The 13,314-nt window shown below is 46.3% G+C and overlaps 1 protein-coding gene across 6 annotated transcripts in view; it reads right to left on the bottom strand.

Annotated features, from left to right (window-relative positions):
• NRDE2 (NRDE-2, necessary for RNA interference, domain containing) overlaps positions 1 to 13,314 on the bottom strand; it is a 47,652-nt gene that overhangs the window by 4,740 nt on the left and 29,598 nt on the right. For 5 of the 6 annotated variants that reach the window (XR_009518303.1, XR_009518304.1, XR_009518305.1 and 2 more), the window contains 5 exons: positions 11,647 to 11,767; positions 7,103 to 7,278; positions 4,437 to 4,823; positions 2,742 to 3,670; positions 1,102 to 1,240 (listed from right to left, as the gene is read on the bottom strand). Coding sequence is in view for 3 of the 6 variants with exons in the window: in XM_060004053.1 (XP_059860036.1) it covers positions 1,102 to 1,240; positions 2,742 to 3,670; positions 4,437 to 4,823; positions 7,103 to 7,278; positions 11,647 to 11,767 (1,752 nt within the window). In the remaining 3 variants the exon portion in view is untranslated. Of the gene's footprint in view, positions 1 to 1,101; positions 1,241 to 2,741; positions 3,671 to 4,436; positions 4,824 to 7,102; positions 7,279 to 11,646; positions 11,768 to 13,314 lie in introns of those variants that run through there. The other variant, XM_060004055.1, reaches the window with a different exon arrangement.

The raw sequence follows: 13,314 nt of genomic DNA, 5'->3' as shown, positions 1-13,314 counted from the left end.
GCTTTTGAGTCTGAAGAATAAACATTAAAAACACAGAAACTTTGGTGGTAATTCATCTTGATGCCGACTTCTGCCCACAAAATTGTGCCCGTTTGTCCTGGGTGTGCTGTCCTGAGATCTGTCCTTCCCTGCTACTCAGGCCTTTCAGAGGTCAGGGGAGGTGCTCCCCGATGAATTCTGGACTCTAAGAGGATGGGGGAGGCCCAAACCTCTCCTAACCCCTAACTTACACTCTATGTATCTCTTTACACCCGACTCTGTCAAATGTCAATGGGAAATGTTCAAATACTTCGATCAACTTCTGAGAAATTATCCTATGGAAACAATCAGAGAGATACATATTTATCTTCTTTTCCAGGAAGGTCACTCCTGACTTCTGAAAGGTACAATATTCAATGGAGGTCACTGTGATATGATTCAATAGCCTTGAGCTAAACAACACTCAAGTGGCCTAGAAGATTGTTTCTAAAAAAGCATGCACCTTAGCAGTAGATGTATTATAGTAAAGGAGGCCCAGCCCAGTGCCAAGCCTTTAAGCAAAGGCAAAGACAATTCAAGACTCCAGGAATGAAGCCCAGGAACCACCTTTCAGCCTGCACAACACATTAACAAAACTAAATGGCATCTCGCCATATTCAATTACTGTGGTACTTTTAAGTAAAAACGAAGTTGCTTTGGAAAGGTCTATTTTAAAAACCACATTCCAGATTGAATCTTATCTTTTAGTAACAAAACAGAATCAGGACCTGGAAATTCTTAGAGGCAGAACAGCAACAAATTTAGGTCTCTTTCAAATGAAAGCTCTTAGACTATTTCCAAGTTGTTGACTCAACAGCATCAACTAGGAGAAAGCCACGTGACATTCTGCTGCACCGAACAGCCCGGGCATCACTCCTCGCTATCATTCTACCAAAGGCCCCAGTAGAAAAGGCAACTTGTGACCCCTCCCACGTCCTGAGGGACCTGACGTCATCCCACCAGGATGCCCACAGGATGAGCCAAGGCTGAGAGGGGTGCGGGCTGCTGGACACCCGCACCGCTCACTTACGAAGGAGGAGGCAGAGCTCTGCATAAACACAAAAACTCCGCATCTTTTCTTACCAAAAAATTCAAATACATCCTCCACAGTAAGGGGCACTGGCTGCCGTAGTCACTCCGCATCGCATTTTCAAACAGGGCTCTGATCCGATGTGTCAGGCCGGTCTCGGGAATGGTGGCGTAGACCTCTCTACCATCTACCCTGCAAGACAAAAGCTCATGTACCTCCAAGACAACTTCCCACACCTACGTTGCAGTGGGAAGAGATACGTCAGTGACAGCTGACGTCAGCGACAACTGGATCTGAGCACGTCGGAGGCAGTGCTGCGGCCAGGTCTGGGGACATGGGGGTGCAGGATATAGTATGATGTGGCTCCTCCAGGGCCACAGGAAGCCAGCGTCGAGGGTGCTGTGGTGTCTCCGCCACACTGGGTCTGCCTAGAAGGCACACAAACTCCCTGCTTCTCTGTTTTCTAAGGAAAACCTACCCTTTCATCAGCAGAGTGCAAATTCTACCCTATGGGAAAGAAAGACCTTTCAGTTGAAAGTAGAGTAAATAAAATCCTGACGGAAGAAGTAAAAAACAAGTAAACTGAAATACTATTCTGGACCTCCCATCAGGGGTTAATAATCTGCCTGCCCACGCAGGGGACACGGGTTCGATCCCTGGTCCGGGAAGATCCCACGTGCCGTGGAGCCACTAAGCCCTTGCACCGCAGCTACTGAGCCTGCGCTCTAGAGCCCACGAGCCACAACTACTGAAGCCCACGCACCTAGAACCTGTGCTCCGCAACAAGAGAAGCCACCACAGTGAGAAGCCGCACACCGCAATGAAACTAGAGAAAGCCCGCGTGCAGCAACGAAGACCCAACGGAGAAAGAAGGAAGGGAGGGAGGGAGGGAGGGAGGGACGGAGGAAGGAAGGAAGGGAAAGAAAGAAAGGAAGGAAATAAAAGTTAAAAATTATTAAAAAAAAAGAGAAAGAAATACTATTCAGAGGCAATTCTGAACACTCGATTTCTAAGGTCAGAGTGAAGTAACAACAAAGCTTCTGGAAGGAACAATGATGCCTAAGCCAATATGTTCCCAAGCCTGTCGTTTAACCTTCAGATATAAAATACTGTATCCAAAAAAAAAACCAAAACATTTAAAACATGACACTGTTATCATCAGTAATAATAACAGAGGCTAGTAATTAGTCTGCACTCTCTTTGTGCTCGATACTCACCCTTCCCAGCAACCCTCTGAGGTAGGTCTTTATTCCCATTTTACAGAAGGGGGAACCTACTGGAGACATGAACTGACTTGTCCAAGATCACACAGCTGCTAAGTGGAAGAGCTGGGATTTGACTCCAGATTCCAACTCCAGAGCCTGTGTTCTTACCCCCATGCTTTTACTACACCTTCTCAGACACCTGAAGACCTGGCAGTCACCACTCATGCACCGTAAGCAATGCTCAGGGATCCCAAAAAGCACGGCCTAAGGAGACAGCCACAGGAGCCTCTGACGAAAGGTGTTGCTACTTGCAAGTCTCTCACTCCTTTTTCACCATGTTTTTCTACAACATGGAGAAACCCCCCCAGCAGGCGTTCCAGGCCCAGGCCGCATTCACTTCTGTATTCTGGAGGCCGAGTGGGTGGTGGGAACATGGCAAGCATTGCATGAAGGTTTCTGGACACACAGACAAGATGCTCTGTAATTACCTCTGCACAGTTTCCACTAGTCTTTTCCTCATTTTCTCAGCTTCAATTGCGAACAACCACGGCTCCAAGGGTTTGGCAGACCTGGTGATCGCATCGAAGAATCTTCTGGTCTTACTGGCACTGTGGGACTTATTCTGAATCTGTACATACGACCTCCAAAGAACCTGGTTGTCCGGATACAACTTTAAAGCCTCCGAGAGAGCCTCTCGCAGAGGAGCCAGAGGGTAGACGGCGACTTTCATGTGGAATCTAAGCAGGCTCGTGTGCATCAGGGTGACGGCCTCAAGGACACTGCTCAGGCTCGGGGGGCTGGCACTGCCCTCCAGACCAGGGCCCTCTGCGGAAACAGAGACCTTGTGTTTCGCAAATACCTGCTCATATATCCGCACAGCAGCGTCGATCCCTATGGTCAAATACTGGAAGAGCATAAAGCATTTAACCAGGCTAATCAGGCGGCTAAAGGAATCGGCGGGAGCTGGATCAGAGACACAGCTCTCCCCCAAACAGTCCTGCAGCGCGTGTTCATAAGCCTTCCGAGCTTTCAAAATGTGAACGGCCAAGACTTGCCCGGTGTAGGGCCCGTAGGCCCCATTCTCAGTCAGTCTGGTCAATACGTGAATGGCTCGGGCTGGGGCAGCCCCTCTCACGTCCGGCAACAGCTCCACCTCCAGCTCGGCGTAGAGGAGACCGAGCTCACACAGCTCATGGTCCTTCAGTTCTCTGCTCCCTGCCATGCCGAGCGCTGTATCGAAAACTCTTCTGGCATCCTCTGTGTTGCCGAGCAACCACTCCAGATGCGCATACTGCTTCCAGAGGCAAAAATTGTTGCGGTTGTCTGGCTCCTTGAGGAGATTCTTGGCTAGTTTTTTGCAGTTCTTTCCTTGTGATTTTAATCTCTTCTTGTTTTTAGTGCGCAGACACCAAAGGACCTAAAGGTAAAAAGAAAAGAATGACTCCAAGTGCTCTGTGACATTAAAGACATCCCTTCGTACTGTCAGCTGCAGGAAGCCACACAAGGCTCTTCGCTGCCTTCCTTTATCACGTGTCTGCTAAACACTTAGGCTCTCCGAGAAACAAATCAGGATTCCACCAGGGCCACAGGAGCCCCAAAATGAACACATCTAGGTTTCCATCTGAAATCCCTACAAAGAAGGCTTATATACTCCACATGCTCTTCTCCAAAGATAGATGACCACCAAATTTTACCAGGCACTATTTTAATAATACAGCCTGGTGTGTGCAGCCTGCAATTAAAGCATCAGAACTTTGGGTTTTATAATTCAATACTAACTGGTGGCCAGCAGAGGGCAGAGGAGTCAACCCTAGATGAACTTCTAGCAGATAATGAAGAGCAGCATAAGTAAGTAGCTTATTTTCTCTATTTTAATAAGCCCCTAAATCCTCTAACCTGGCTTAAGCTTAAGCTTGGTCCTTAACACTAACTGCTCACATAATCACAGACATCCGGTAATAAAGAGTCAACACAACAAATAGCGCGCTGGACTCACTCCCACCTTCCTCCTCTTCCCCGTGGCCCCTCAGAAGGGGCAGCCGCACACCCGGTGCCTTTGGGTCCCCGAAGGAGGAGGTGCTGTGGCCCAGAGCCCTGAAGAACACCAAGAGCCTGGCCATCCCACTGACAAACAGCGACGGGAAATGAGGTCCTCACACAGGGGAGGAGGAGGCCGGAGTTACCTTTGCAATCTCGTACCGTAACCAGGAGAAGCAGAGCTGAGACCTCTCCTTGCCTGAAAACAAAGGCATCACGAGGTGGAAGATGTTGCGGATGAACTCCTCGCCCTCTCGACTGTGACCCCTGGTCCAGTGCCGGCAACCCAGCTGGTCTGTGCGTCCGATACAGCTGACGCCAGAAAATGAAAGGTTGAGAAAAGTCAAGGGCTTTTCATCATAAAGTCCATTGTCAAAGATGCTGTTCTCATCCATGGCCAGATAGAGGCAGGAGGCCGGAGGGCTGAAGCCGGAAGGCACACCCAAGAACTGCAGAAAGGCTGCAATCAGCCGAAACTGAAGATCCGGGCTGGAAAGCTGGATCAGAGACTGTCCAATATCATCAAACAACACCTGCAACAAAGACAAAATCATGTGACCGAATGCAACAAACAAAAAAGCCTTCACATTTTTTTCCACAATTCTTTTTAGAGGAATATACTTACGAGTCAACATTATTCAAATTAAATTTTAAACAGACAGGAGCTAGGCTGTCTGCAAGGCGCAAAAAAGCTAGAGGCCTCCCAAGGCAAGCTGAGGGCGGGAGGGTGAGTGCCAGGGGTCCTGCAGCGCCGGCAGCATCTCACACTTCCTGGGAATCCTCCACAGGAGGGGACACCAAAGTGGAAACTTTCAAAGTCTCCTAACGGATTCACAGGAAATCTAAAATCACATTCACTTCTTTTTCTTTACATGCATTTCTGAGAACACACAAAATTGCTTTTCTAGTTACTCTGATAAGTTACAATTGTGAAAAATTTTTATTTTAAGATAGAAGAGCTTTACTACTTTGTGGTTTCTTTGTATAAAATTGCTTCAGGAAATGAAAAATACGCTCAAAAATACACAAACAGCAGCACAGTAAAAAGGAAACTGCAGGAGCAACGGACCATGCTGAAAGCAATTGTAAGAGCCTAATACGGACTGTAACTGTTTGTAGCTGACTTCGCGTAATAACTTTAAAATGTAAGGCCACGGGGACTACACTGTGTCTCAGGTCCTGCTTATCTGACTGGTCTCTGTGGCCCTCAGCAAAGAGGAAATCAAAACACGAGCACAATAAAAGTGGACTACCTGGGACTCAGCTCATCAAAACCATCAACTAATCAGAAAGCTTTTTCTCCTCCAGGCTTTGACTAGAGAAAAAAATCTCTATTTCTAGAGAAATTGTTCGCGGCAGTAGGTTCCTCCAAAAATGAGGTTCCGGGAAACCGCCAAAGTGCTGAGCCTTGAGAACTAACTTCTGAAGGGTGACCATGAACTCTGTAAAGCCATCAAACACCAAAGACCGAGCCCACCCACCCTGCCTGAAAACTTCAGCTCGGCGGGCAGGGACCTCACAGGCAGGCTCGCCTCAGAAGGTCGAAGGTCACCGCATGAGCAGCCATTCCCCTGGGCGCTGGCCCTTCCCTCCTGCCCAGAGGCCACCTCCGTCCTTCCTCCCAATTCTGTTTTCTCATTCTGGCCACTCCTTGAACATCCCCAGCCCTCTGGTTCCTTCACTCCTGCTGATCCCTCTGCCTGGAGGCGAAGCTCTGGCATCACTCTCCACATCCAGGACTACTAACTGAGCGCTCACCACTGGGCAAGCCTCGTCCAGGCACTGGTGATGCAGCAGTGACAGAAACGGGAAAAGTCTCCACTCTGACGGCACGTGATTTGTAGGGAGCGAGCAGGTCAAAGCTCAGGAGCCTTGCTGCTGTAATACCTCTCAGACTGTACTTGTGACCTGTCGCGTGCCAAGCAGCACACAGTAGACGCTTGAAGAGCACGGGTTTGAACTGGGCGGGTCCACTTACACATGCATTTTTTAACTAAACATGTCCCACAGGACCCCATGACCCGTGGCTGGTTGAATCCGCAGCTGTGGAACCACGGATGCGGAGAGCTGACTGCAAAGTTATACTCGGATTTTCAGTTGCTCGGTGCCCCTAACCCCCTCGTTGTTTAAGGGTCGACTGTAGTAGGTATCTTGTCAAAGTGGCTCAATTACAGGTATCAAAATAGAATCTCTTCCTTTCGTTTAATGTAAAACTTCCAAAGCTGCTGGCCACTGGGCACAGAGTAGCAGGCGCCAAGCCACGCAACAGCCGTGAGGGACGTAACCTGAGTGCCTGGCAGCACAGGTGCCCAACAGATGCTACTTCCTCCCCAGCAAGATGAGCTGGACACCCACCGTCCCAACACGGCCTCTACATTCCTGTCCCTCTTGTCTTCCGGAGTCACACCCACCCACCCATCTTTAAGGATCCAAGAGTAGGGTGGGGAAAGTGGACACAGTTGAAGAATCTAGGACAGTGACTCCATGCTTTTAAACCCTGAGCCCCCAGGCTTCCGTGTGAAAAACTAACTGAATAACCTGGAAGACAATCTCCAGAAGGGGGACCACCAGAGCCGACCCTCCTCCTTGGGGACAAGAACTATCAGGTCGAGTGCCTCGATGCTCCCCCATCACTAGCAGCCAGTGAAAGTCTCCCCGGTTTCCGGGAAAGAGGGGAGTTTCCGTAGGCAGGAGCAGGCTAGAACCTCCCAAGCCAGGCAGGTGCCCAGAGAGCCCAGCATACTCCTTCCGGGGAGCCAAACCCCAAGGGGAACGGGGGCAGAGCAAAGACCCCGCGGGAGGCAGCGCTCACCTGCCTCTCTGGGTCCTCACAGTCTTCCTCCGCCTGCTTCTTGGTCTTCTCAGGGCGCCACGGCCGCCAGTGTCTGTGGTCTCGGGACCGCTCAGCAGCAAGCCAGATCTGCCACCTGGGCAGAGTCTTATCTTTAATTTCCTGGTCGTCGTCTTCTGGTTCATCATCGTCATCATCTAGGCAAGAATCAAACTTCTAGACACCTAACCAGCAAACAAAGCCACCATCAACACTTAAATCTACCTGCTGGTTCCAGCTACAGAGGTGGGCACCTGGAAGGCCAAGGTAAGACCCAGGCCCAGCCTTCTGCGACACTCAGTGGCATTTACAGACTCTCCCATAATCACTCAGGTTCCCAGAAAAAAACGGCAGGTTAGCCGGTGAAATCAGATGATTGTTAATGCTATCACAGCAATTAAAATGGGAATGACACATATTTAGGACAGCACTGCCCAGTGGAACTTTCTGTGATGCCGAAAGTGTTCCAATTCTGCGCTGAGTAATATGATAGCTACCAGCTACAAGTGACTTACTGGGCACTTGAAATGCAGCTGGTAGAATAACTGAATTTTAAATTTTATTTCATTTTAACTAATTTTAATTAAAATAACCACGTGTCACTAGTGGCTACTGTACTGTACAACACACTTCTAGAATGCTAAATGACATTTAATGAGAGCATTGCTTTAGATTTTCTTAAGCCATCAGAATTTTTAGCCAGTGGCCCTATGATTATGACACATGTTTACTTTTTTTTTAAAAAAAAAGCAAGCCAAGATATCCTATACTTTATTTCACTTTGTTTCCTAACTCTGAACATGCAGAATAGGAAAGGAAAAAAGTCTGAGTCTTCTGTAAAGTTCAATATTTAAAAATAAACAAACAGAGTATGTACAATGGTGCAGCCACCCAGAAAACAGCTGGGCGGTTTCTTATAAAACTAAACTGCACTTAACGTAAGACCCAGAAACTGTATTCCTCGTGCTGATCCCAGAAAAATGAAAACCTATGTTCACACAAAAACCTATACATTAATGCCCACAGCAGTTTTATTCATAACAGCCAAAAACTGGCAACAATCCAACCGTCCTACAGAGGGTGAACAGAGAAGCAAACTGTGGTACATCTATGTCATGGGCACTGCTAAGCAATAAATATGAAGAAACTGCTGACACATGCAACAGTATGGACGGATCTCAGGGGAATTCTGCTAAGTGAGTAAAAGGCAATCTTAAAAAGTTACACAGAAAACAACTGTTAGTGAGGATGTGAAGAAACTGGAACCCTCGTGCACTGGTGGTGGGGATGTAAAATGGTGCAGCTGATGTGGAAGACAGTATGATGGATCCTCAAAAATTACACCCAGAACTACCATATGATCTGTCAATTCCACTTCTGGGTATATACCCCAAACAGGTATTTGTGTATCCACGTTCATAGCAGTATTATTCACAGCTGCCAAAAGGTGAAGCAATCCAAGTGTCCATCCATAGATGGAGAGAGAAATAAAATGTGGTGTATACATACAATGGAAAATTATCCAGCCTTAAAAAGCAAAGACATATTGACACATGCTTCATACTGTATGAACCCTGAAGACATTACACTAAGTGAAATAAGCAATCACAAAACAACAAATATTGAATGATTCCACTTATATGACGTTCTTAAAGTAGTCAGATTCATAGAGACAGAAAATAGAGTGGTGGCTGTCAGGGGCTAGGGAGAGAGGAGAGGAATAGAGAGTTAATACTTAATGGGTATAGAGTTGCAGCTGGAGAAAATGAAAAAGTTGAGGAGATGGATAGAGGTGATGATGGTCGCACAAGTGTCTGAATGTAATTAATGTCACTGAACTGTACACTTAAAAATAGTTAAGATGGTAAATTTTGTGTGTGTTTTACAATAAAAAATGTTGAAAAGAGTTACATGCCATGTGATCCCATTTATATAAACAGAGGTGAAATAACACAGTAATATAATAATAGACATGGAGAACAGATCAGTGGTAGGAGTGGGGGGAGCGGGGAGGAGGTGTGGCAAGAAAGGTACAGCATAGGGGGCCCTGTGGCGATGCAGTGGTTCTGTATCTTGATTGTGGTTACGTGAAGCTGCACATGTGGTAAAACCGTAAAGTACAAAACAAACACAGGCAAAGACGAGTGCCTGTCAAACCAGTGAAATCTGAATAAACTCTGTGGATTGTACCAGCATCGATTTCCTGGCTGTGCTACTGTCTGCAGCACTACCACTGGGGGCAGCTGGGTGAAGGGTGCACAAAACCTCCCTGTGTATTTTTTTTCCCAACTTCTTGTGAGTTTATAAGTATTTCAAAATAAATAACAAACAAGCAAAAATCTCAAAAAATCGAAATGCATGATACGTGTACCAGCATTTAAAACCCAATATTCTACCCAATGCTCTTCTGAATTCCTCAAAGAAGAAAACAAATTTAACTATTTATCACCTTCTTCTAAAGGTCTACATTTGAAGTAATCCTTTAATCACGCTGAGAAACTTACTATAAGAGAAATTACCCTTGTGAGCTACATATCAGACTTAGATACCAGAATTTATTACATCAGTAATTCAAAAAGTTACATGGTTGTGGACAGATGTATATACGTAACAATCACAGCCTAACAGGAAGCGAGGGTAAGCAAGGAGAAATAAGTTGTACCATATGAAGAAGTACTTCAGAATCAATGAGAAACACCAGCCACTCTCTAAATGCCAGCCCTGTCCTGATGAACCAAAAACTTAAAAATAAAACAAAACCAAAAATAATTATCCACTAGTTTTCTGAAAACAAGAATCTTTCAACCTTTCTCCTGATGCTGCTGGGGTTTTGCGTACTCCCATTATATTCATTAGAAAGAAATTCATTGAATTTTCTCTATAATGGAAACTTTGCAGGAATATTAGCACCAACATATGTCCCTAACTTGATACTAAAAATCAAGGTTTCAACACTGGGGTTACCTTTCTGAGAAAATTAACTTTACATCTGATTATGAGTGACGATTAGACATTTGGACATTTATCAGAGAAGTAATGTTAACTTGGTCTCTGGACACTGCTATGAGAACTCTATCCTCATAGAACTGCAGAATACGGTAAACTTTAGAACGTAGATTCCATGCAGTCTAAGAGTCTTGCTCATTCACAAAACACAGAAACAAAAACAAGCTGAAAACACAGAACCATGCTGAGTCGGTCACTCAGAGAAAGAAGATTTATTACCCAAAGACCTATGTTCGTAATTCTTCATGTGGCCTTGCAGACTCAGTGGCTAAAAGTGCAACACCTACTTCCATTTTTCCCTGCATGTTATTGTTTTCTTATATGAAACCACTGAGGTCAGCCTGAAGAACAGTTCCAGTTCTTTTAGGAAAGGACACTCAAGAGAAGTCAAAACAGCTGAGCCTTTGACAGCATAGGTGAAGCATGACCATCACCAGACAGTGCTGCCCAGAGCAGAGTCACCCCAAACACCTGACGGTCCCCCCCACCCAACCTGCCTTAGTGGAGGCAGGGATGCCACCTGGCCTGGAGCTCTGCGCTGCCACGCAGACCTTAGCTAATCCAAAGCTTCCATGCCACGGATGAAGAAACCAAGGCCCAGAAAGGTCACACCTGTGAGAAGAGGCTGGCCGAGTCTGGGCTCTCTCCCCCTCACACTTTCAACAAAACCAGAAAGTGAAGCAATTCCTGAATAGCTGAGAGCTGTGCTGTCCAATTCAGTAGCCACAGTATGAGGCTATCAAGCACCTGAAAGTGGCTGGTCTGAACTGAGACGTGCTGTAAGTATAAAATATACACGAGATGGCAAAGTCTTTGTATGGAAAAAAAAGAAGGCAAAATATCTCATTAATTTGTTTAAATTGATTACATGTTGAAATGTTCATGTTCTGATGTACTAGGTTAAACAAAATAACATTATCAAAATTAATTTCACCTCTTTCTTTTCACTTTTTTAACGTGACTACCAGAAAATGTGAAGTTACATATGTGACTTGAATTATATTTCTGTTGGTCAATGCTGTCTTGAAGAATACAAATCTGGAAAATACTTTGGAGTCACTTAGGATGACTACTGTATAAATGCTAGTTAATAATTATAGTATTCCTAAAAAGGCAAGTATTTTTCAAATAATCTGTTGGTCTGTACATTGCCAAGAAAACGAAAAGACAGTCTTAAACACACACAAAAATGGGAGGAGGGAGAGCAGGGGATTAGTAACAAAATTACTAATCAGAAGCAACCTACAAAATGAAAATTACTTCCTCTGGAAAGAAATTCAACCCTCAAGAGTGTATGGACTAAAGGAGGGCATGGCAGTCAACTGCTTTAAAATCTCTAAGGGGAAGAAACAGTCTTTCTCCCAGGTCAGTTACTTCATGAGTTTTTGACACTTTGATGTTTGCACAGTGTTCTTAAGCTACTGATAAATAGCTCACACCTACAAACAAATAACCCGTGAAGACGTGAAAACAAATTCTGGAAGGAAAAGGCAGAGCATCTCAACTGAGAGGCGCCTTACCTGGGCTGACGACCACCCAGCCGCCCCGCTCCTGCTGCTGCATCCACGCTCTCCAGCCTCGGGCGCCCTTCTCCCCGGCCCTGGGCTCTCCACTGTCCCAAAAGGGCTCAAAGAATTCTACCTGTTCAGGTTTAAGACACAGAGGTTAGCCTACCTTGTACAGAACTGCTAAGTCACTGGGCAAAATCAGTGCTGACTGGCATAAGAGGGGCTTATGATTCTTGAAATCTTGCCTGTCATCAGTCCTGGGAGTAGATATACGATACACAAAACAGAAAAAACAATTCGTGTGACAGGCAGCCACCAAGAGAGGCCCCCGTGGCCCTCCCCTGCCTTGAAGTATTCACACCCTTGAGTGTGGGGTGGGCCCAGTGGCTTCTAACAAACAGAACATGGCACAAGGTGATGGGACGACACCTCTGAGGTTAGTTACAGAAAGACCGGCCAAGCCCACAAAGAGGGACCTGCAGCTGGGTGGGAGAAGGACGATTTGCCGGTTCTGACCCTGGTAGGCCAGTCTGACCAGGGACAGTGGCACTGCCAGTTCCCTGAATGCCACTGGGCCCCCTAACTGATACCTGAAGTCATGTTGCTTTCAAGACCTTTGGAGGGGAAGGAGAATCAAAGTCTTTTTTTTAAATAGAATTACAGTTGATTTACAATATTATATTACCAAAGTTTTAACAGGACAGACTGTGAGCTCTTGAGGTCAGGACCACATCTCAATTACAGTAAATTCCCAGCACCTGGCACTGTGCCCAACACACAGGAGGGACTCAATAAATGTTTGCTGGGAGACAGCTGAACATGGCTGGCACCCAGCGAACAAACAGGCCTGCAGGGTAAAGCCTGGTCCCTCCCTCAGTCATCTGGCCACCAGGCCTGCAGCGTGTGGGGGCAGTTTGGCAGCAGCAATTCCCTATGGAACAAACGTGAACACTTCCATGAACAGGAAACTGAATATGTCATCACCTGACAATCGGGACTTTGAAAGTTGGCCAGTAGGGACTTCCCTGGTGGTGCAGTGGTTAAGACTCCACGCTCCCAATGCAGGGGCCTGGGTTCGATCCCCGGTCAGGGAACTAGATCCCACATGCCGCAACTAAGAGATGGCATGCCACAACTAAGGAGTCCGTGAGCTGCAGCTAAAGGAGCTGGCAAGCCGCAACTATGGAGACCCAGTGCAACCAAATAAATAAATAAATATTTAAAAAAAAAAAAAGTGAGCCAGTAACCTGTTCAACGAAAGCTTTTGCAAGAAACCTCTTGAAGAAGAACGAGCAGGCTTCAAAGGGCAGGAGCGGCAGGATGACGCAGCCTGAGCCCCAGTCTGCAACCAGGAGAGCCACAGGAGGGCCAGGCCCTGCGCTCGAGTGCAGGCAGCCACCTCGGCCAGGGGAACCGCGAGGACTACACTCCCTCTTTACAGGATTTGCTCTTATAATAAGAAGGGATGGCAGAAGCGCAGTCAAGAAAAAGAAGGTTTGTTTTTTTTTTTTAAGTGTGATGAATGGTTATAACCAATTCATTTATTCCACAGACAGACCAGTAATCCCAGACTCTGCCTGTTTTCTGTTGTACTACTCTGTTTATGGTAACAATGTCTCTCAGTTACAAAGGTATGGAATGTCATTAAACAAAAGCTTCAAAGTTGTCATACACATGCTT

This window comes from Delphinus delphis, chromosome 2, assembly GCF_949987515.2.
Source record: "Delphinus delphis chromosome 2, mDelDel1.2, whole genome shotgun sequence".
NCBI lineage: Eukaryota > Metazoa > Chordata > Mammalia > Artiodactyla > Delphinidae > Delphinus > Delphinus delphis.
Note: the sequence above shows the minus strand (reverse complement) of the source record. Positions and strands in the feature narration are given on the sequence as shown.